This window comes from Solanum verrucosum, unplaced genomic scaffold (genome assembly GCF_900185275.1).
Source record: "Solanum verrucosum unplaced genomic scaffold, falcon-dt-bn FXZP01000138.1, whole genome shotgun sequence".
In the NCBI taxonomy this organism is placed as follows: Eukaryota; Viridiplantae; Streptophyta; class Magnoliopsida; order Solanales; family Solanaceae; genus Solanum; species Solanum verrucosum.
This window is the reverse complement of record NW_026020134.1, coordinates 1,375,816-1,401,060: the sequence shown is the minus strand read 5'-3', so window position 1 is coordinate 1,401,060 and position 25,245 is coordinate 1,375,816. Positions and strand designations below refer to the sequence as shown.

Below are 25,245 nucleotides of genomic sequence, written 5' to 3'. Positions count from 1 at the left end.
GAAGTGGTTTTTTTCAAAACTAATGCGTGATGGGTGGGTTGTGGGTATATGTGATTGTATGTGAGTTTAAACTTATGAGTATTAACTTTTTACATGTTATAAGAGTGATAGAATATTATTTATTAAGATAATATCTTTAAGCCTACTAAAATATTCAAGACAGTAAATGAAATGGTTCAATAAAAAATAATATCATTTCTTACATGTTTTCCAATTGACCTCTAAAAAATAAAAATTTAAGTCACTATCCTATTAAATTAATACAACTTAATGAAAAATGAATTTATTTTTATGAATTATATTTTTTAGTATCAAACTTAACTAGAAAAAGAAAATATTAAAAAAATTATGCGGGGATCTATGTGGAGTGGGTTGAAAATGAAAAAAATTGTTATGCGGGGCGGAGCGAATTAAGCTCAACCTGCACAGCCCCATTGTCATCCCTAATTAAATATCTCAAAATAATATAGTGGACAATTATTATTAAAGGGAAGGAGTATCATTTTATAAGTAAATATATATTGATGGATTTTCTAAATCCATCTTCCGACCAAAATTGGAACATTACAAATGATTGTGTAGTCATAAATATATTACCCACTATTGCTCATCTTCATTAATTATCTAAATAAATCAAACCATTTTTCTATGGCAAGACCAAAATAATTATCAGTCATCTATCTTGAATGTCGATCCATTAAGATGCGTGTAAACTGATTCAAATATCATAATTATAAAAAAAATAATCCATATTCTACTGAATTTTCTTTTTCCAAAAATATCAATATATATATCTACAAACCGTATGCGTTTATTTGCACGGTTCCTCATTTTTTATTTGCCGGATAAGGCGTTTCTGTCCGATTTATGCTCTTCTACTTTCTTCACTCTTTTTCGATGCCAATCTCCATGATATAATCATTTGATTTTATCTTTCCAAATCGCAAAAAAAATAAAAAATTATTGGTTTTCATCTTCTCTAAGCTGATCCCTGAGCTAGGGTTTTGAATTAGGGATTTTATTGTTGAAGAGCATCGAGCAATGCATTCGGTGCCTTCTGTATTTGATCTATTCACTCCACCGCATGCTGCATCTTTCTATGGTTTTTTTGTGCTTTCATCGTCTGAAAAACATGGAAAAATTTGATTGGGCTAATAGTCTTAGTTAACGTTTACTTCTTTTTTTGAATCACCGGTTTTTCCAATTGCTCATTGCGGTTTCATTTCCTGATATTTGTACCCAAATCTGTTGGTATAGTTCGTGATCTTTGGTGCGTCTTTGTTTGGAGGATCTGACAAGGTTTATTTCAATCGTCAAACGCAGAGGTAATATTCTGAAATTGGTTTTGTTTTATTTTTATTTGTTAATTTATTATAAAGCATGGAATTTGGCTAGTGTTGTTTGGAATAATCTTCTATTCACTTCAATTGTTGTTATGGTGGCGGCTTACAGGCGGTTCCAGGATTTGAAGTTTATGTGTATGCTGGTTATTGTTTTTCGTTTGTATTTTGAATGTGTGTATCTATTGGACGATAGCAATCGTCCATCTTCAGTTGGGAAGTTGTAACACTATAGACTGGATTAGTGGCTTTCTTTGTTAAAGAGGGTCCTTGTCTTCCTCATTTTCATTTATTTTTGTCTTGTCTAAAGCGATATATGTATTGTTAATTGTTTTTTTTCATTTGTAATGTTTTGTATGTAGCGGAGAAGAAAGACATATGTGATATTGGAATGTCTTATATGATAAGCAAATATCTAAAAGGATTTACAAAGCTATAGAAAACAATAACAACATGTCCAATATAGTCCCACAAAGTGGTGTCTGGGGAGCGTAGAGTTTACGCAGACCTGACCTCTACCTTAGAGGTAGAACGGTTGTTTCCAATAGATCCTCTGCTCAAGATAAAAGCAGTCTAGGAAACGAAGTAATAGAAATAATGGAAAGAACATAAAGTGATAAAAACAACCGATAGTAGCAGAACAATACCGCAACAAAATAATATTATGATCAAACTACATGAAACAACATATAATAACAAAAATCGAAGAACAAGAAACAAGAGTAATACTACGACTACTAGTATGAATAACAAGTCAAAAACACTCCTAGCTACTACCCTTCTACCCGAATCAGTGACCTCCACACCTTTCTATATAAGAGCATGTCCTCAGTGAGCTGCATCACCTCATCCCAATACTTCTTTGGTCTACCTCTACCTCTCTTGAATCCATCCATAGAGAACCTCTCACACCTCCGCACTAGGGTATTTGTGTCTCTCCTCATCACATGTCTGCACTATCTTAACTCCTCTTCATGCATTTTGTCTTCCACTGAAGTCACTCCCACCTTGTCTAGTATATTCTCATTTTAATCTTTTTTCTTCTAGTATATCCACACATCCATCGTAGCATCCTTATTTTCGTCACTTTCAGTTTCTGAAGGTGAGTGTTCTTTTGTACTCCCTATAGAAACCTATAGAAAAGATTGAAGAAAAAGAAAATATTGTACTCCCTTTGCTTCAATTTGATTGTCTGCTTTTGACTTGACATGAAGTTTAAGTAAAGAAGAACTTTTAATCTTGTGGTCTTAAACTAAAGATAATTTAGAATGTATCAAAGTGTCCTTTAATCTTGTTATTTTAAACATGTTAGGTGAAAAGTTGGAATTAAAGAGTTTTCAAGACATTCTTTTTGAAACAAAATAAAAAGAAAAATAAGACAAACAAATTGAACCAAAGAGATTATATATTATGGGTTATAGAATCACCACCCATCAGGGGCGGATCTATTAAGACTCGTGGGGGTGCCACGCCACCCACGAGCTTCGACGGAAACTCTATTTATATATAGGTATTTATACACACTATATGTATAAATAATAAATGTGCCACCCAGTAAACAAAAGTCTTCTCTGGTGCCAGTGGTAAGCGATCATATTTTCGGGTCTAAGTTCGCGGGATCGAACCCCTGCAGGCAACTTTTTTTTTTCTTTTTTTTTAACTGTAGGGAGCGTTTATTTTTTAACTACAAGGCACAATCTCTTTTGTTTTTTTATATATATTTTTTACTTATTAACTTATTATTATTAAGTATTAATCAATAATTATTTTTTAACTAATTTAATTTTTGAATTTTCTTTTATTTGATTAAACATGCATAAAGAATTTTTTTTTCTCTTCACCATTGAAACCTTGGTTGTTCCTTTAAACTTTTCAACAATAAAAATCTGTCATTAATCAAAGCTTCAACCTTCAGTCCGTCGTCCAATCCCACTCACCCATCCGTCCATAAGACGAATAATTCTGAATCTAAAGTTGATTTAATCTGAGTCTACTGGACATTAGAGGCGACTCCAAAATTTGAAGATTTCGGTGCATCAATACTATCTTAATTTAGGTAGTTAGTGAAACTTTTACTACAATTAACGAATAATGTAGTATTTGCTTGGTCACTAATGACTCAAATATGAGCTCTAAGCTAAATTTAAAATAAAATTACTGAAATAGGCTCTAGCTAGATTTGAATTGTATTCTCGCGAGTGATTCCTCTTGCTTGTACCAACTACACAAGGGCATCCCTACGCTTCTTATAGGTGCACTGTTGATTATACGTTTCTCAGGATATATATATATATATATATGATTTTTTTCGAAGTTAACGGGTGCACCCCTATCAAATCATGTGGGTCCACCTCTGCTTGGCACCCAGTGACTCGAAATCCTAGATCCGCCTCTGCCACCCATAAACTCAAGATCATAACTGACGCTTAATTTTCCCCTTATCGAGCAAACCATATATCCAGTAACATAAATATAAACATCCATCAATAATAATTAATCCAATAGGCAAATTAATAATCAAACTTTAACTGTATCCGTGCTTAAGTACATAATTAAAAGGGATTTAAACCCAATCATTCATTGGGTTGTTGTTGTTGTTAAACCAAATCATACAGTATCCTTCGGGGTGGCCCTGTGGTTTGAGTTTGGGACTTCTATGTTGGAGGTCTCAAGTTCAAAATCCCTAGCCAATGAAAGCAAGGGGTTTGCCTTCTAGGTCGAGCTCATAACTCTGGGCTTGCCTGGTACGGGTTACCTCTCATGTGTGGTTTGCGAGCTATTGCATAGGAGCGGGAGTTTTACCATGTGCACACCCAAAGGGTATCGATTGCAGGTTTCCCTTGTCATCAAAAAAGAAAAAAAAACACCCAGTAAAAGGAGCATCTAAGAATTCAAATGAAATGTAGACCAACAAACAAGAATAAAAACGATAATTAGATAAAGATTCTGAGCCACCACACGACCTAAGTGGTTGGGCTTTACCATTAAAGTCGCCATCCAACTGGATTAGTCATGTGGTTCGCTGGTGCGTGGAATTGAATGTGTGAAGCTATTTAAAAAGAGATATGAGAGAGGGAGTCTGAGAGTGAGTACATATATATCTAGTAAGTCTCATAGACCGTCCTGAAGGTCCTGACGGCAGTTTATGCAGTAGAGAATTTAATACTATTAATAATATGCTGCAGATAAGTCACATACATAGTTTGATGTTTATGTGTATGCATGTTATTGTTTTTCGTTTGTATTTTTGATGTGTGTGTATCTATTGGATCATAGCAATCATCCATCTGCAATTGTGAAGTTGTAACACATTAGCCCAAATAAGTGAATTTCTTTGTTAAAATGCGTCCACGTCTGCTCATTTTCATTTATTTGTGTCTTGTCAAATGCGATATATGTATCATTAATTGTTCCTTTTTCGTTTGTAATGTTTTGTACACAGCGGAGAAGAAAGTCAAATATGATACAATAATGTCCTATGATTAGCAATTATCTAAAAGGATTTACAAACCTATAGGAAAGAAAGTAGAAAAAGGAAATATTAGAGTGGTCAATGAAATGGGTTAAGAACCATGAGGTCTCGGGTTCAAATCCTAGCGGAGACAAAAACACTAGGTGATTCCTTTTTGAGGAAGAGTTTTTTCTTTTTTAAGAAAGGAGACACTAGGTGATTTCTTTCCATTTGTCTTTGTTTTTGCCTTGGTGGATTAAGTTGTTGTTGGTGGGATGTGATAGGTATTCATGAAATTAGTCGAGGTGCACGCAAGCTAGCCTGGACATCTTGGTTATTAAAAAAGAAAGAATCACCACCCAAAAACTCAAGATCAGTAACCGATGCTTAATTTTATCCTTATTAAGTGAACCTTATTTATTACATCCAAACCATTCAATAACATAAATAGAAAAATCCAACAATAATAATTAATCGAAACAAGCACAGATTAATAATCAAACCGTAACTGAATCCATACTTAAGTACATAATGAAAAAGAATTTAAACCCAATCACAGAGCAACAGGAGCATCTAAGAATCCAAATGAAACGCAGCCCGACAAACAAGAATAAAATGGTAATTTAATAAAGACTCTGAGCAATCACATAACTAAAGTGGTTGGGCTTACAACTAAAGTAGCCACCCAACTGTATCGCAATCAGTCATGTGGTTCGCTGGTGCTTAGTATTGAATACGTAAAGTTATATAAAAAGAGATACGGGGAAGGGAGTAAGTAATATACATCTAGAAGGTCTCTAAAGGATGTGACAGCAATTTATGTAGTAGGAATTCAATTTCATATATTATATACGGCTCATAGATTAGTCACATAACCATATGCACAGTAATCGAATCTAAGTGTAAAAACATGTAAAATATGCATAAATGTAAATTCTGTATATTGGTATGTCCAGGGGCTTATCCAATTAATCTATGAGTTCATCTGAACCCAGGAACATCCTGGCTTCACAATAAAATATTTATAGATATTTAGTTGATTTCTTATGACTTATTATATATACATGGTCTGTACAAAAGTTAACTGGCGCATGATATACGCAGGATTTGCTACTGGTGGTGGTTGGGTTTCTCCCATTTTTACCTGTGCTTTTAAAAGTTGTTTGATCATTCTTATTTCATAAACCTTGTGGGTAGATTGTTGGTTTTTTGATGCATCTGAATGGCATGTAAGATCCTTATCTGATTTTATTGAATAGACCGGTTTGTATAGAAGTAATTACTGCATTTGATTGGTTTGATGATTCCTTGTTTTCTAGATCTGTTTCAACTCATGTAAGAAGGCTGGAATAGTAAAGGTTCAAAGGTTAATCGTAGATTGCGGAGAAAATCATAGCTTGTTGCTAATGCAGTTCCTTTAGCTGTCTACATTAGTTCTACAAATGAACGTTCTTGATACTATTGTGCTTAGATTTTCTTTGCATATTTTGGCAGGTCTTTGCTGTTTTCTTTGTAATTGATGGACGATTGCCCTGCTAGCTACAAGTCGGCGTCTGAAAATGTAGGCGTTCATTGCAAGTCATCAAAGGGGACGCAATATTGTGCTTTTGGAAATATAGGTGGTCTTTCTGTGAATGATCTTGGCCACCATTTCACTGATTATCTCAATATTCAGGATGCTGAAGACTCAAATGATAAGTGCAATGCTGAGACTGTGAAGGAAGATGTAACTAAAGATACCCATGGAAGTGACTCTGGTAATGCTTCTGTAAAATGCTTGATCAAATGTGCAACATTTCCATGCTCTGGTATTAGCGTGCCTCCTGCAGAATTTGGTGGGAAGGAGCTAGAGGGTGACATGAATGCTGAAGTAATGACACATGGTGCTGATGCTAAATCTCCTGATTTGCCTTACTCGCGTTCCATATCTCTGCCAGTGAGTTTTCTGTGTCTTCAATAATGTTCATCAAGTTCCTTATCCTTGGTGTATTGATATTATGAAAGAGGACTTCTTGATCTTTTTGCCTATTTGTTATCCGTGAAAATATATTGGCCAATACATACATATATCTTGTTTTCATTAAGACAATCAACAGTTGTCTGCTTTATGTTACTTATCAGTTGAGTTGGTGGTAATCTTGAATACTACTTGTGAAGTGTTGATGGTGAAGTACATGAGTATTAAAAAAGAAAGTATTAATGGTAAGGTATGATTTTTCCCATAACAAGTTAATGGTAAGGTTTGTTGTGTTAGTCTGTGTGGATTGGTTCTTCCTTTGCTTTTTCAGGGATGGATGTGTATTACATATGATTATTATATAGAATGATTGTTTGAAACGTAGGAATGAACTCACTCTCTCCTTCCTTTTATATCCTTCTTTGGATCTGGTTTGACCACTTTTCTGTGGTATGTTGCTTTCGGTTTTTAGCTGTTCTTCTTGGGGTTATTATTGATTAGAATCCCCCACAAGCCACAATTTCCTGTCTTTCTTGGATTAAGTGTTTGGTTTGAGTTGTTTGTAACCATAACTTGCTTTGGTTTTTAGTTGCTCAGTCTTATATACTTTGACATTGAGTACTAGGTCATCATGAATACTACTATTAGGATTTTTCAATGGTTTGTGTACCATGTTTCAGTTTCTTCTGAGATATGTGTTGGTTATGGTCGATTCAATGTAGGATTCATTTTGCTATCCATTTTCATGAATAGGTTATGTATTATATCAAGAAAAGAAAAAAACATATTGGTAAAAGAAATACTCCCTCTATCCCATTTTATGTGGCACTTTTCGAATTTTGAGATTCAAACAAGTCTATATTTGACCGTGATTTTTTCATAGATCTTTTAAACAGTTTGAATTATCAATTATTGTGACTTATAGTACTTTTTACGTAGTTTACAAATATATAAATTTCATTTCAAAAAAATTGAAGGTTCCATGCGCAAATCCTCAGTTTAAGTGACTTAAACTGTTTGACAAAGTGCCACATAAATTGGGACAGATAGAGTACAATATACCTTGTTAAAAAAGAATAGGATACAGTGAATACACACAAATATTCATTCATACCCACATATTGGTTTGCTTTTTTGTTTATACTCTTGACCACCTTTCCCTGGTATGCTGCTTCTGGTCTTTGCATTCTCCTTGGGGTTGTCAGCAATACGACTCCCACAAGCCATTATTTCTTGGCTTTCTTGGATTTAATTTGTATTGTAAGCAATGTGGCTAGTTGTATCATACACTGAAGTTACAGTATAGTGGAAACAGCACTGGAGCATAGAACTGCTGTTTCAGATACAGAGAGCGACTCTAAATGGCGATTGTTTCACGGTTGAGCAATCAAGTAACTGCAGATGTTAACAGTCCTTTTTTTTTCTCTTTCCTTCTGTGTTTTATTTATTCACAGACTCCTTTGAAGCTTGTATCTGCCATAAAAGGTGGCCGTGAGAAACAAGGCAGTCTACCGAGGAAGCTGACGGTAACGTGGGCTCCAGATGTTTATGATCCTATTCCAACATCAGTGTCACATTTGCCAAACCCAAACAAGGGACAAAGCCATAAGAGTGGCAAGAAGAAGAATGGGAAGAATAAGCAGAAAAACAATGGCAAATCCTCACGAGGGAGCAAGGGTAGAGACAAGAAGCAAGCTCGTAAACATGGAGAGAGTTCTCAGATAAGTAACCATCCTCTGGATGATAGCAATATCACACCTTCGTCGAGCGAGGTACAGTCTAGCGTTGTGGATTTCGATATTGACAGCCCAGATCCATTTTGTGGGAGAAGTTTTCTTCAGAACTCTATCACAAAACTGCACTTCCCTGTTGCAAAGGCCAGCTGAACTCCCTTTTTTGATCTTAGTGGCTCTCTTGATGATTTCACCAGGGTGTAGTGTAAATAAATAAATGTGTGAGGGCTTTGTTGAGCAGTGAAACGAGAATCATAGTTAGTCGTGGCTAAACTTTTCAACCTTTGTTATGTCAGTTGACTCTTAAATTTCTTCTATGCTATATTTCATGTTAGTTCGAACAAGTTAAAATTAGGACTCTTTAGTTTCATGACTCTTGGTGCTTATTCTAGAGACAGGCCACTGCTTTTTTCAAGATGAAAGCTCCTTAGTTTTTAAGTTAGATTTGGATTTTTTTTAAAAAAAAAGTCCAACATTTCTCGAATCAAATCTTTATCTACGTCGTTAGACATGTCCTAGGAAATTCAGTCAAAATTTCCTCGCAATTTTAGTAGGTGTTTGCTAATAGAAAGTAGAATATAATATTTGAAAATAAATAAAAAATTGTGAATGGAAAAAATAGTTCACTTGAAAACTAACTAATCAAAATAACTTTTTTTCAAATTTGAAACACGTCTTCAGTTGTTATTTTCAAATTAAATACAATATATGTCAAATGGGAGCTGTCTTTTGTTTTGGATCACGATCCCTTTGTTGACTAGAGTTATTGTTTTGTTAAATAAATAGTCTCCCCGTTCACTTACATGTAAATAATAAATAATTATTAACTAATCAAAGGTGAGCTGAGAGAGTACAATGCTTGATCGATCCTCTACGCGTATGAAATGAAAGCCAGATCTCTCCGAAAACACTAAAAAGAGAAAGAAAAGATAATATAAGGAGGAAGGTAATTCCAGCAATTTACCCCACAAAAAAAGAAAAATGAGTTCACGAGAGATATCCATGGATACAATTATGGAAGATGAAGAATCCTTTGTTTCTAATACAAATGCAATCATCTACGCTGCTTCTGATATGTCAGGCTGGACTCACAGTTTGATCTCAGATAACAATATTCCTAATTCGTCCTCTTCTACCAGTGTAGACGACCGCCAGCAGCAGATATCCACTGCTGGTGGTGGTGGTGGTGATGATTCGATGATTGTATCATCAAGTGCATCTTCCAGCTGGTTTAATAATAATAAACAAATTGATGATCACCAAGAGATTAGGATATTTAATGTTGATTTCAGAGCACTTTGCAACAACACCAGCGGTGGATCCGAATTTCGCGGCCATTTATTGCCAGATACTGGTAGGACAGTGAACGAAGAGACTAGCATTAGGCTTGTCAATGCGTTGATGGCTTGTGCCGAGGCGATCCAAGAGAACAACTTAACTCTAGCGGATGTACTAAACAGTCAATTAAGAAGACTTACAATTGGAGGAGCAATGAAGAAAGTGGCGACTTATTTTACAGATGCTTTGTATCATAAGATTCACAGAATGAATCCACGAGATATTGTCGAATCATTCTATTCCACGGACCAACTCTTGCATATGAGCTTCTACGAGAGTTGCCCCTTACTCAAATTCGCGCACTTCTCAGCCAATCAATCCATTTTGGAGGCCTTCGCTGATTCCAAGAGAGTACATGTAATTGATTTCAGCTTGAATCAAGGTTTGCAATGGCCGGCACTTTTGCAGGCTCTCGCTTTGCGTCCTGGCGGTCCACCAGCTTTTCGGCTCTCAGGAATTAGTGGCCAACCTAATCCTCATGAAGGTAGCGATCCCTTATGGGAGGTTGGTTTTAAACTCGCCCAATTTGCAGAGTCAATTGGTGTAGAATTTGAATTCTGTGGATTCATGGTCCATACTTTAGCTGATCTTGAAGCACCAATGTTGAATATTAGACCCAGTAATGTGGAAACAGTGGCTGTGAACTCTGTTTTTGAGCTTCACCGTTTGTTTTCCATTCCAGGAGCATTTGAGTAAGTGTTGGATTTAATAAAACAAATACAACCGAAGATTGTGACCATCGCCGAACAAGAAGCGAATCACAATGGGAGTTGCTATATGAACAGGATTAAGGAAGCATGGCTTTACTATTCAACAATGTTCAACGTGCTGGAGAACTCAGAGTCAACTCAGACCAACAATCGAGACTTGGATATGGCGGAGCAGTACCTAGGGCGGGAGATCTATAATTTGGTGACTTGCGAAGGAACTAAGCGAATTGTGCGACACGAGATGTTGAGTCAATGGCGAGTGAGGTTTAACTCTGCAGGGTTCAACCTGGGTTCAAATACGTACAGAAACGCAAACATGTTATTGGCCTTGTTCACAAATGAAGAAGGATATAGAGTAGAAGAGAAAGATGGGTGTCTTATGTTGAGTTGGCATAGTCGCCCGCTCATCACCACATCTGCTTGGTGCGGCTATGTCGCCAAGTCTAGGGATTAGTCAATGGGTGAGGTTGCTCTGCAGCTGTCCTGGAAAATCCTGCTACTCTGAGGAGGTTTCTTTGTAGTTGTCCTGCTTCATCCAATACGTAGTTTTATATGTTGCTCTTCTTTTACAGTTTACAGGTACCGTCTTAGATGTATCAGACGGCCCAAATTGATAACATTTGTATCCATTAGATTTGATAATGCGAAGGGTACAATCTTTTGAAAACAGTCTCTTTACCTCCACGAGATAGGAGGAAGGTTTGCGTACACTCAACCCTCCCTAGACCCTGCTTATGGGACTACACTAGATTTGTTGTTGTTGTTGCTGTTGAGGGTAGCACCTGGATGTTCCTCCTTAATGTCATATTCAGAACTTGTAATATAATTCTGTCTTGTAACACTATTTTCTGTATAAAAGATTTACCTTAGATCACTCATGTTATCTGCAATATATTGGGGAATACAAACTCTCCAATTCAAGAGTCTTCTTTCCTAACAAAGTTTTCCACCAAAATTCTTGTTCTCCTTTTTAGCTTTTGTTTCTTTAGTTGAATCTTCCAATTCTAGTTAACAATCTTGGGCTAGTAGAAGGTTTTCCAATTATACTTTTCTTCTATTAATTCTCTACAGGATCGCTTGTCACATTTGGCTGAATCCCTTAACAACGCAAGGACAATGATATCTATCCCTTGCGAAGAAGGGATGCCCCCTCACATATAGCAGTGGTACTAGAGAAAGAGGAGCACAAGCGACTTCTTACACAAAAATCCATAATTGAGAAACGAAACGAAGAGCATTAATCTGCTTCCCTCATTCATAGGCTTGGGACTAAGATTGTCGACAACTACCATAAGTGAAATGTTAAACTAGCTTACTTGTTACACATGGAAAGGTTCAACTAAAATTTAAGAGGCATTTTCACATCAGGTCAATTTAGAAACGAAAAGAGAGCAAAAAACTAAAATTCTAGATAGATTTAAAACATAAGTAAGTTAACATAAAGAAACATACACAGATAGACTATAAATTGGGAACAGAACCAGATAAGCTTAAAGCTACTACCTTCTACAACAGTTTCACAACAAATGAATGCAAGTGTAGTAATAACAATTTAGCAGGATTTCCAACGACTCTTTTCTATTTATCAATAATCTTTTTGAAATGCATTTATCAGATTGTTGCTGAAATCCCAAAGATTCCGAGCCAAAACTCGGTCTCGTGCAAGCTTGCTTGTCTTATACTCGTTGCAACTAGAAAAGTACTTTCCAGTCACTCCCTTTAAACTTGGATGGAGGGCGACGTAGCAAGTTGTAGCTGCCCTCCGGAAATAAATCAGTTTTGAAATTAATCAGCATTTTTCAGCTTTCAAATATAATGAGAAACTGTCAACCTATGTTGCTCAGGCTCTTTCAAAAATGTACTCTCGGGTTTGTGTAGGATCCTCCAAAGGCTATATATTTGGAAGGTCCGAGCAATATAGTTGTTACCTATGGGACAGTCTTCCACAGTAAACAAGTGAAAGCCCTTAAGATTCCTGCCAATCAGAAGAAAAATATTCCAATTAAAACTCGGAAATTCCTCTAGCTAATCTTTTGTCTAGGATCTTCCAAAGGCTATGTATTTTTGGAGGATCTGGCATGGTGCAAAATCGTTTTTGGAGGGTCCCATCGAGCAATATAGTTGTCACCTGAGGGACTGATGCACTCACAATCAATTGTGATGATAGTAGTTAATCTAGGAGTTGTGGCTCGAAGAAGATGAAAACTAATTCAGGGTACAACCGAGAATATTAGCTGAGAAGATGTAGAAGAAGGAAGAAAGAATAGAATGATATTATTCATGAATGAGTGAATCAGTACATTTCCCATGTATTTATACAACTAATCAAATGGGTAAAATGACTTAAAGAAGAATACAACAAAAGAAACTAACTAACTAATTTCTTGACAGCTGAACAGTGTTAACTGCCTAACAGTTCTAACAGCTTCTAACAGATTTTCAGATTCCTTTACATTCATTTTAACTAACTCGACTACATATACTTGCATCAATACCCTCCAATTGAAGAATAGCCTTGTCCTCAAGGCTGAAATGAAGGAAATCTATGCTGCAACTCAGTGAGAAATTCCCAGGTGGCCTGAGTTGCATCAATGCCCAGCCATTTAACCAACACCTGACAAACAGCCTTATTACCCCTCTTGATCATCCTCCTCTCTAATATAGCCTCAGGCAAGGGGCAGTAGGGACTAGATATATGTAACACTGGAGGATGGTTGAGGACAGCAGGCACTTCATGGCATTTTTTCAACTGTGATACATGAAAAGTAGGATGGATCAATACATCTGCTGGAAGCAAAAGCTTATAAGCAACTTCCCCAATCTTAGCATCAATCAGATAGGGACCAAAGTACTTGGCAGCTAACTTGTTAAAGGGTCTAGTGGCCACAGAGAACTGCCTGTACGGCTGTAGCTTTAAATAGACCCAATCACCCACACTAAACTGTCTGTCAGACCTATGTTTATTGGCCAGATCTCTCATTCTTTGTTGAGCCCTGGACAATTGGAACTTCAGCAAGGCAATAATAGCTTCCCTAGCCTCCAAGGACCTGTCAACCATCTCATTAGAGGATTCACCAGCCAAATAGGGAAGATGAATAGGTGGCTTTTGACCATAAAGAACTTCATAAGGGGAGCATTTGATAGCTGAATGATAGGTTGTGTTGTACCACCACTCAGCAAGAGGCAAGTGAGCAACCCACTCCAAGGGTTTATCTGAGCAGAAACACCTCAGATAAGTCTCCAAGGTCCTGTTCAAGACCTCAGTCTGACCATCTGTTTGAGGATGGTAGGCTGTAGATTTATGCAACTGAACTCCTTGCAAGGTGAACAATTCTTGCCAAAATGAACTCAAGAAAACAGGGTCTCTATCACTCACTATAGTAGAGGGCATACCATGCAGCCTAAACACATTGTCCAAGAAGCTTTGAGCTACAGTCTGAGCAGTGTAAGGATGCTGCAAGCAAATGAAATGGCCATACTTACTCAACCTATCAACCACCACTAAAATGACATCCTTGCCTTTAGATTTAGGTAAACCCTCAATGAAATCCAAGCTAATGTCAGTCCAAACACCTTCAGGGATAGGTAGAGGTTGAATTAAGCCAGGATAAGCTGAGGCATCATACTTGTGTCTCTGGCACACATCACATCTATTAATGAAACTCCTGACATCTGTAACCATGGTCTTCCAGTAGAATAGGGACTGCAATCTCCTAATGGTAGCATCCATTCCAGAGTGGCCACCCTGAGGTGTAGAATGCCACAACTGAATAATATGTTCTCTCAACTGATGGTCAGACCCTACCACCAATCTTCCCTTCCACCTAAGCTGAGAGTTAATCCAAGTAAAGGATTTATAAGGTTGCACTATCAGTTTAGTGATCAAGTTCTGTAAAGTAGCATCAGAAATCCAAGATTGTTGAATCTGACAGAAAAGTGTATCATGGGGTGTAAGCAAGGACAAGGCCAATAACTCTGCACCTTGATTTCTAGAAAGAGCATCAGCAGCCTTGTTGTCCAGTCCTTTTTTGTATTCAATAGTAAAGTCAAAAGCCATAAGCTTTGAGATACCAGCCACTTGAAAATCAGTGTGTATAGTTTGTTCCAGCAGATGCTTCAATGCCTTCTGGTCGGTCCTGACTATGAAGGGTCTACTTAACAAATAATGTGACCACTTAGTCACAGCAAAAACCAATGCCAGCAATTCTCTATCATAAACACACATGGACCGATGTCTAGGGGCCAGTGTTTTACTAATATATGCAATACGATGCCCCTGCTGCATTAGGACAGCACCAATACCTGTACCACTTGCATCTGTCTCAATAACAAAAGGTTCAGCATAGTTTGGCAGAGCCAAGACAGGAGCAGTCACCAAGGCTTCTTTGAGAGTAAGGAAAGCTGCAGTAGCTTCTTCAGTCCAAGCAAAATTGTCCTTTTTAAGTAAGTCATGTAGAGGTCTGCATATAGCTCCAAATCCTTTGATGAACCTCCTATAGTACCCTGCTAAACCAATGAAACCTCTGAGTTGCTTGATGGTAGTAGGCAGTCCCCATGCTTGTACTGCAGATACCTTCTTAGGATCAGTTGCTACCCCCTTAGCACTGATAGAATGTCCTAAGTACTCCACTTCTGTTACCCCAAAAGCACACTTGGATGCTTTAGCATACAACTGATGGTACTTCATCAGCTCAAACACCGTTCTTAAGTGATCCACATGAGCAGACATAGTTTTGCTATAAACCAAAATATCATCAAAGAAAACTAACACTGATTTTCTGAGTAATGGTTTGAAAACTGAATTCATAAGACTTTGGAATGATGAAGGAGCATTGGTTAGCCCAAAGGGCATTACCAAGAACTCATAGTGACCCTCATGAGTTTTGAAAGCTGTTTTATGCACGTTAGATTCTGCCATTCTCAATTGGTGATAGCCAGCTCTAAGATCAATCTTAGAGAACACCACAGCACCTCCCAACTCATCCAATAGATCCTCAATAATAGGGATTGGGAATTTATCCTTCACTGTTAAATGATTCAAATCCCTGTAATCAATACAAAGTCTCCAACTACCATCCTTTTTTCCAACTAACACAACTGGGGATGCATATGGACTAGTACTGTGCTGTACAACCCCTTGATCTAGCATCTCTTGTACCAACTTCTCAATAATATCCTTCTTTACTCCGGGAAACTTGTAAGGTCTCTTACTAATAGGTGCTGCATTGTCTATGAGTGGTATTCTGTGATCATAGGGTCCTCTGTGAGGTGGTAATGCAGTAGGAATATCAAATATACACTTGTATTGTTCCATTAAAGAAACCAAAACAACTGGAATGTCATCACCTGTGGCTGTGATAGCTTGGATGTGGTTACATTGGAAGGTAACAGGTGTGTTCACTGACAACATATAAAATTGTACTTGTTCTGCAGGTTTTTTATTCAACACTTTAGCCTTAGTAATCTTGACTTGAGTGGTTTCCCCTCTCAACACGTGCTTCTTCCCTTGGTGCATGAACTCAATGGTCCTTTTGCTAAAATCAAAGAGAATTCTCCCCAATGTATTCAACCACTGAACCCCCCAATACTATATCAATATTTCCTAATGGCAGTAATAGGAAATCAGAAGAAAATGTAGTCCCCTGTAACAACCACTGCAGATTCCTACAAATGGAAGCAGTTTGTACCTTCCTCCCATCAGCTACACTAACAGACTGTTCCATGATTGTGCTGGCCTTGCATCCTAGCTGCCTTGCCATTTCTTCATCAATAAAATTGTGGGTACTACCTGTATCAATAAGAATCTGTAATGGTCTTTTCTCATGATACCCAGTGACTCGAATGGTCTGGTACCCAGTGACACCAGTGAAGGCTTGCAATGAAATTGTCATACATTCCTCAGGATTGACAATGTTATCAATTGCTTCTTAATCCTGGAACTGATCTGGTTCTAGATCATCTTCCATAGTTACATCTCCTTCTTCACACAATTCTATTAAGAACAACTGCTTCTTGGCCTTACACACATGCCCCCTTACATACTTTTCATCACAAAGGAAGCACAGTCCCTTGGCCCTTTTCTCATCCATCTCTGCTGCGGTTAAGAGCTTCCTTCCATTAACATTGCCCTGAAATCCACTAGGTTTGTTATAAGAATTATCAAAAGGTTTCCTGTAACTAGTATTAGCTGGTATGGGCCTCTGTACATTCTGATTTCTATGGAAGTTTGGAGTTGGTAAAATGGGATTCTGATTTTTTCCAGAAGATCTAATTCCCCAGGACTGAGCTTGTGCCTCAAAAACTTCCTCTTGCAATCTAGCCAACTTGTAAGCTTGCATCAGAGTCTTTGGTGCCTGCATCCTTACTGATTTGTTCAATTCAGGTTTGAGGCCTCCTAAGAAACAGCTGATGGCATTCTCATTAGACAAATTCACCCCAGTCAGCAGCCTATCAAACTCAGCTTGGTAAGCTCTTACATTGCTAGTTTGTTCCAGGTGCTTAATGGATTCCATTGAATCTTCATATCCATCCCCAAACCTTTCATTCAAAGCTAAAATATACTCTGTCCAAGTAGGATCTACAATAGTGTTCCTAGCTTTCAGATAAGACCTATGCCAAGCAATAGCTTCCCCATCTAAGTGAATTGATGTGACTTTGACCCTCTGACTATAAGGAATTTCATCCATAGAAAAGAATTGGTCCACCTTATACAACCATGTTTTCAGATCTTGCCCAGAAAATCTAGGGAAATCTAACCTAGAGCATCGAGTGAGAAAATTACCAGTTACTCCAGCCTGAATGTCTCTACTTGTGTTCAACTGCCTCAATTCTCCAGAATTGTCACCTCCAGCAGAAGATTCACCTCTGCAATTATCCAATTCCTTGTCTCTCTGCTTCATACCACCAATGGCTTGCTTGATTTCCAACAATTCCTTATCTGTCCTCTCATTTCGTTCATTCATAGTCGCCATCAATTTCTGCAATTGCTCTTGAATCTGCAAAAAATTGTTATCTGCCTCTGTCGATCCTTCTGGGTTCTTGTTGCGAGTCAAAGCCATGCCGAGGAATGAAAGCTCTGATACCAATTGATGCACTCACAATCAATTGTGATGATAGTAGTTAATCTAGGAGTTGTGGCTCGAAGAAGATGAAAACTAATTCAGGGTACAATCGAGAATATTAGCTGAGAAGATGTAGAAGAAGGAAGAAAGAATAGAATGATATTATTCATGAATGAGTGAATCAGTACATTTCCCATGTATTTATACAACTAATCAAATGGGTAAAATGACTTAAAGAAGAATACAACAAAAGAAACTAACTAACTAATTTCTTGACAGCTGAACAGTGTTAACTGCCTAACAGTTCTAACAGCTTCTAACAGATTTTCAGATTCCTTTACATTCATTTTAACTAACTTGACTACATATACTTGCATCAGGGACATTCTTACACAGTAAACAAGTGAAAGCCCTTAAGACGTACTCCTGCCAATTAGAAGAAAAGTGCTCCAATTAAAGCTCAGTAATTCCTCGAGCTAATTTTTGTACGAGGGTTATATATATGTACTCATCAGAAAGGCTGAATGTCCCATGATATTCGTCATTATCAAACCTGGATGAAATGAATTGACTTTGATATTTGCTCCCTCGTCCTGAATTTCACAACAGAATTTCATTTCAGTAATCTTATTTATAAAAATGTCGTTCTTTAATTTGTCTCAAATGAAGTAGACAACAACACAAAGGTAGTCTACCGAGGGAACTGACTGTAACATAGGCTCCAGAGGTGTATGATCCTATTCCAACATCAGTGTCACATGTGCCAAACAAGGGACAAAGCCATAAGAGTGGGAATAATAAGAATGGGAATAATAAGCAGAAAAACAATGGCAAATCCTCACGAGGGATTGGAGCAATGGTAGATACAAGAAGTAGCAACTAGCAAGCTTGTAAAGATGGAGGGAGTTCTCAGATAAGTTACCATCCTTTGAATGATAGCACCATCGCGATGTGAGGGATTTGTTGAGCAGTGTAACGAGAATCATAGTTTGTCGTGGCATGTTCATGGTAAACCTTTCAACCTTTGTTATGTCGGTTGACTCTTTAATATATTCTATGCTATTAGAGTTAGTGTCATCACGTGGAATAATCAGTTAGTTAGTTAGACTAATGGTTGTTAGCCTAGTGGTTATGTACACAGCTGGAAGAGTAAGTAATTAGCATTTCTTAATCTATATATATTGTATGATGTATGGTGATGAAGGTTCAGATCAATAAATCATAAATTCCTGAATTGTATCTTCTCCATATTCTTACTCTGAATCAAATAGCAATAAACAAACTGTTGGAGCTAAGCTCATAGTCTAGATTTCAGCATGGTATCAGAGCAATAAGTTTCACATCATTTCAGCTCAATTGAAGCCTTCGTATAGCTCTATTTCAAGCACAGCAATGGCAGGAGAGAAAATTGATTCCAATCATCCTCTTCATCTAGGTCCATCAGATGCACCTGGATCAGTTCTAGTTCAAGTGAAGCTTACTGGATCTGAAAACTACGGTTTATGGAGCAGATCGATGCAAATTGCTTTACTTGGCAAATGGAAGCTTGGATTTGTGACTGGAAAGTGCACAAAGGAATCCTACAAAGCTGAATTGCATGAGCAATGGGAATCATGTAGCGCGATCGTCCTTTCATGGATCATGAACACAGTGTCTGAAGATATTCTTACTGGAATTGTCTATGCCTCAAACGCATATCTCGTTTGGGAGAATCTGAAGGAGAGCTTTGACAAGGTTAATCGTGTACGAATCTGGCAATTACTCAAGGAAATTACGACATTGAGGCAAGGTACTAACTCTGTTTCTGCATACTTTTCGAAATTGAAAGAATTATGGCATGAATATGATGTGTTAGTGCCATCTCCAAATTGTGGATGTGAGAAATCGAAGGACTATATTGAGCACCTAAACCAACAGAGGTTGCTTCACGTCCTTAGTGGTCTTAATTAGTCGTATGATCAAGCGAGAAGGCAAATCCTCATGAAGTCCACTGCACCAACGCTTGGTCAGTTTTATGCTGTGATCATACAGGATGAAAGCCAACAGGTTGCAGCGGCACATTTGGTAGCCAACACTTCAGAAATTAATGTGGTAAGCATGGCATCCAAATCTCACCGAAATGACCAAAAAGAGAAAGAAAAGATGAAAACATATGACTATGTCACGACCTCACTTATTTTAGGGAAGCAGGAACGTAACTCCGGCAATTATGGAAGATGAAGAATCCTTTGTTTCTGAAACAGATGCAATCATCTACGCTGCTTCAGATATCTCAGGCTGGACTCACAGTTTGATCTCAGATAACAATATTCCTAATTCGTCCTCTTCTACCAGTGTATACGAACACCAGCAGCAGCAGCAGATTTCGACTGCTGCTTGTGATGATGATGATTCGATGTTTGTATCATCAAGTGCATCTTACAGCTGGTTTAAAACTAATAAGCAAATTGATGATCACCAAGAGATTAGGATATTTAATGTTGATTTCAGAGCACTTTGCAATAACACTTGCGGTGGATCTGAATTACATGGCGGTTTATTGCCGGATACTGAATGAAGAGACTAGCGTTCGGCTTGTCAATACCTTGATGGCTTGTGCTGGGCCGATCCAAAAGAACAGCTTATGTCTGGTGGATGTACTAATCAGTCAAATAAGAAGATTTACAGTTTCACAAATTGGAGGAGCAATGAAAAAAGTGTCCGGCTTATTGATAACACCATTAATGGAGCTTGAACATCTTAGTTCTATGCGGAAAAGAAGAACATTCTAGAGAGAATAAAAGAGAAGTATATTGAGAGAGTGCAGTTACATTACTCACTCATACAGATTCCGTTAGACTCATAGCACTTTTGTAAGCTACCATTTCATAACTAACTTCTGACAGTATTTAACTAACTTGTTGACTAGACTAACCATGGTAACTTGCTAACCTTATGCTCTGGTTAACACTCCCCCTCAAGTTCATGGTTCAAAAAGTTCATAACTCCCATATCACTTAGAAGTAGTTGATGTTGTGCCTTGCCCAGACTTTTTGTGAGAAGATCAGCTAGTTGGTCCTTTGTGTGAGTGAACTCTGTTTTGATCAAACCTTGACAAATTTTTTCCCTTACAAAATGACAATCTATGTCTATGTGTTTGGTTCTTTCATGAAAGATGGGATTTGCAACAATCTGAATTGCAGCCTTACTGTCACACACCATTTTTATTGGAAGTTCAATACTGACTCCAAGTTCCTTGAACAGACCTACAAGCCAGGTTATCTCAGCTGCACAATTGGCCATACTTCTGAATTCAGCTTCTGCTGAGCATCTGGAAACAGTTTCTTGTTTCTTTGACTTCCAAGATATTAGGGCACCTCCAAAATCTTGAAGCCATAGGGGTGGTTTACTATGTCTGGAAGATTTTCTAGGAGGCAATGCAGGAGTAGGTTCACTGACTGGGCTTGAAGTAGGTGGAGAGGGATGATCATTTAGGGCAGAAGATGTAGGTACTAGAGGACTAGAGGAAGCTGATGGTACAGAAGGTGATATTGGTACAGGAGGTGATATAAAAGCTACTGGAATGCGAGGATCAGGACAAACAAATGTGAGCACAGGAAAAATAGGATCAGAGGAAGATTGAGTATCTTTAAAGGGAAACACTTCTTTCTTAAATACAACATGTCTGTTTACGAATAGGGAATGAGAGTGCAAGTCATAAAGAATGTAATCCTTTTGAGTGAGTGAATATCCTAGCATAACAGCTGGTATAGCTCTAGGAGAAAATTTGTCAGATAACTTGGGACTGGAAGCATAGCACAAGCATCCAAAGGTTCTGATATGAGACTGAGAGGGAGGAGTAGAGTAGAGAACTTCAAAGGGGGTCTTGTAGTGGAGTGATCTGGTGGGGAGTCTGTTGAGAAGATACACAGAAGTATGCACACATTCTCCCCAAAATTTCAGAGGAACAGAAGCTTGAAACCTGAGTGCCCTTGCCATGTTTAAAATAGTTCTATGCATTTTTTCAGCAACACCATTTTGCTGAGGAGTGTAAACACAGGTACTTTGATGCAAAATTCCAAGAGAAGAAACAAGAGTTTGAAAGGCATGACTAAAGAACTCACTACCATTATCAGTTCTGAAGATTTTAACCTTTGTAGCAAACAAGGTGTGAATTTGTGTAAAGAAATTTCTCAGAACTACTATGGCATCAGACTTAGAGGCTATAAGAAACACCCAAGTAAATTTGGAAAAATCATCCACAATAGTCACAAAATATCTCATTCCATTATGAGTAGGGATCCTATATGGTCCCCAAATATCACAGTGCACCAGTTCAAATATGACTTTAGAAGTATGAAAGCTTTCAGAGAAAGGAAGCTTTGTTTGTTTAGCTAGGGGACAAACAGTACAAGGAGAACAATCAACATTGTCTACACAAGAAAGTGTAGATGACTTCTTTATGATGTCTACAGGAGCATGGCCTAATCTTCTATGCCATAGAGAAATAGAATCAGCAGAACCAACGGTAAGAGAACTACTGCCTGAAGAATGAGCAGAAGCTATGCAATCTAGACCACCCTTGAGCTCTAAACCATCTTTGAGAATGTAAAGACCTTGATCCTCTCTACCAATCCCCTTCACCTGTCCACTTGAGAGATCCTGTAAAATACAGAAGTCAGGAAAGAAAGCAGCTACACATTGAAGTTCTTTGGTCAGTTGAGAAACAGACAAAAGGTTGCACTTAAACTCTGGAACAAATAATACATTCTCAATAGTGTGACCTCCCATAACAGCCGAGGTACCAACATTTGCAACAGATACTACTCCTCCAGTAGGCAAGTTAACCTGCCTCCTTTCTGACTGTGGAATTGTATCAATTTTGTCTAACATATCAAGATTGGAGGTCATATGATGAGTAGCTCCTGTAACTACAATCCAATCCTTAGCCACATATTTTGAAACCATAGCAGAGAAAACACTACCTGCAGTAGCTGCTTTAACTGAGTGCTCTCCTCCACCTTCACCTCCTTTGGACAACATCTGCAAGATCTGATTAAAGAAGGCTGCAGGGGTTGAAGGAGGTATGGTTGGAGTAGCACTATCATTAGTAGATGTACCTGCAGACTGAGACACATCAACTTGATTAGCATAAGAACCAGTAGTTGCACCTTTCCTCTTTGACCTCCATCCAACAGGGTATCCCTTTACTTTGAAGCACTGATCCTTAGTATGACCTCTGAATCCACACACTTCACACATTGTAATAGGTTTCTGAATCTTCTGTGGCTTGTAATGAGCTTCAAGTTGACCTCTCCCTGGATTACCATCACCTCCTGGCTGATAGCCAAAATTAGGTGGCCTGGAGGAAGCATCAAACTGACCTCTTCCTAAATGATTATTACCTTTCTGACTAAACATAGCAGTACTTTCAACAATTCTATGATAGGAACCATCATGAGTGACCAAGTTTCTTTGACTCTCATGATCAATAATGAGAGAAAAGGCTTTGTTTAGAGTAGGAGTGGGACTTTGCATAAGGATCTGTCCTCTTGCTGCTGAATATGGCTCATTCAGTCCCATGAGAAACTCCAACAATCGTTGATATTCACAATGCTCTTTGAATTTTACAGATTCAGCACAAGAGCACCCTGGACACGGCATAATTGAGTCAAACTCATTCCATAAGCCTTTGAGTGTGGTGTAGTAATCTGTGACTGACATAGTTCCTTGAGTCAGACTGTGAATTTCCTTGTGCAATTGAAACACATGAGCACCATTGATTTTGTCAAATCTTTCTTTCAGATCACACCAAACTCTATGAGCATCTCCACTATAAACAATGCTACTAAGTAAACCAGGTCTCACAGCATTCATAATCCAAGACAAAACTACAGCATTGCATTTTTCCCAAATATCAAACAATTCAGGTGCAAATTGAGTTTTAGGAAACCTGCCGTCTATGAATCCTAGTTTACTTTTACCTAAGAGGCCAATACGCATTGATCTACTCCAGAGTGCATAGTTCTCTGATCCAGTAAGTTGAATAGAGATTAAGGAGCTACCTGGAGTGTCATTTGGCTGGAGATACAGGGGATGGTTATGATCTATTATTGGAGCTACATAGTTAGGTGCTCCTGTTGACGTATGTGCTGTGTTTGAAGGTAGATTGTTGGTTTGTGATTCAGATCCAACTGTAGCTGTGTTCGTCATTACTTCCAGCTTCGAATCTCAATCTGCAACCAGAATACTCACTAGCGATTCAACCGAAATCCAGCCTTGAATCTGAGCAAATCAACCTGCTAACAAAACCGCAACACACAGTAGATTAGCTAGCCAGAGACACGTACAGGCTCTGATACCATGATAACATCATTAATGGAGCTTGAACATCTTAGTTCTATGCAGAAAAGAAGAACATTCTAGAGAGAATAAAAGAGAAGTATATTGAGAGAGTGCAGTTACATTATTCACTCATACAGATTCCGTTAGACTCATAACACTATTTATAAGCTACCATTTCATAACTAACTTTTGACAGTATTTAACTAACTTGCTAACCTTATGCTCTGGTTAACACTTATTTTGCAGGAGCTTTGTATCATAAGATTCACAGATTGATTCCACAAGATATTGTTGAATCATCCTATTCCACGGACCAAACAGTCAATCAATCCATTTTGAAGGCCTTTGCTGATTCCAAGGGAGTACATGTAATTGCTTTCAACTTGAATCTGTTCACAATGGCTGGCACTTTTGCAGGCTCTCGCTTTCTGTCCTGGCAGTTTACCAGCTTTTCGGCCCACAGGAATTGGTGGCAACTCTCAGCCTGATGATAGTACCGATGCCTTACAGGAAGTTGGTTAGAAGCTCGCCCAACTTGCGGAGTCAATTGGTGTAGAATTTAAATTCCGTGGATTCGTGGTCAATATTTTAGCTGATCTTGAAGCACCAAGGTTGAATATCAGACCCAGTAATGTGGAAGCAGTGGCTGTGAACTCTGTTTTTGAGCTTCACCGTTTGTTTTCCATTCCAGGAGCATTTGAGAAGGTGTTGGATTTAATAAAACAAATACAACCGAAGATTGTGACCATTGCCGAACAAGAAGCGAATCACGTGGGAGTTGCTATATGAACAGGGTTAAGGAAGCATGCCTTTACTATTCAACAATGTTTGACGTGCTGGAGAACTCAGAGTCGACTCAGACCAACAATTTAGACTTGGAGATGGCGGAGCAGTACCTTGGGCGGGAGATCAATAATTTGGTGGCTTGCGAAGGGACTAAGCAAGTTGTGAGACACGAGACGCTGGGTCAATGGCGAGTGATGCTTGACTCTGCAGGGTTCAATCTGGTTCCCCAGGGTTCAAATATGTTCATTCTGGTAGTCATGTTAATGGCCATGTTCTCAAATGTAGAGGGATATAAATGGGATATTAAAGATGAGCGTCTTATATTGAATTGGCATAATCGCCCGCTCATCGCCACTTCTGCTTGGCGGCGGGAGAACTCATTGGACAAATTTCAGAGAAAACAGTTTGCTTTCTTAGTTTAAATATGCTTTCGGTCTAAATATACTACTCCGGTTATACTTCTGAGGCTAATTATATATCTCACATTAATAAAAAAAGACGTTGGGGTTGTAGCTTCAAGCCAGAAGTCTTCATCTTCCATAATT

The 25,245-nt window shown here is 38.1% G+C and overlaps 1 protein-coding gene and 2 pseudogenes across 2 annotated transcripts; all 3 read left to right on the top strand.

The window, feature by feature from the left end:
• The first annotated feature begins 819 nt into the window (after positions 1-819).
• Positions 820-8,808, top strand: LOC125827386 (uncharacterized). 2 transcript variants are annotated; one of them, XM_049506703.1, is made up of 4 exons: positions 820-1,325; positions 6,286-6,352; positions 6,467-6,727; positions 8,203-8,808. In XM_049506703.1, exons 2-4 carry the CDS (start codon positions 6,311-6,313, stop codon positions 8,632-8,634), a joined length of 735 nt encoding a protein of 244 aa, XP_049362660.1. In that variant the 5' UTR covers positions 820-1,325; positions 6,286-6,310; the 3' UTR covers positions 8,635-8,808. The 2 variants fall into 2 exon arrangements, with proteins under 2 accessions (XP_049362660.1, XP_049362659.1); XM_049506702.1 differs by having other exon boundaries at positions 6,286-6,727.
• A 648-nt stretch (positions 8,809-9,456) lies between these two features.
• The window catches only part of LOC125827357 (DELLA protein GAI-like), a 56,958-nt pseudogene continuing 41,169 nt past the window's right edge, over positions 9,457-25,245 (top strand).
• LOC125827473 (DELLA protein GAI-like) lies at positions 18,983-25,122 on the top strand (annotated as a pseudogene).

Excerpts from the sequence above, each read along its gene's own strand:
- LOC125827386 (XM_049506702.1), top strand. The coding sequence starts at position 6,311 with ATGGACGATTGCCCTGCTAGCTACAAGTCGGCGTCTGAAAATGTAGGC. Across the intron at positions 6,728-8,202 it reads CGCGTTCCATATCTCTGCCA|ACTCCTTTGAAGCTTGTATC; the intron begins GTGAGTTTTCTG and ends ATTTATTCACAG.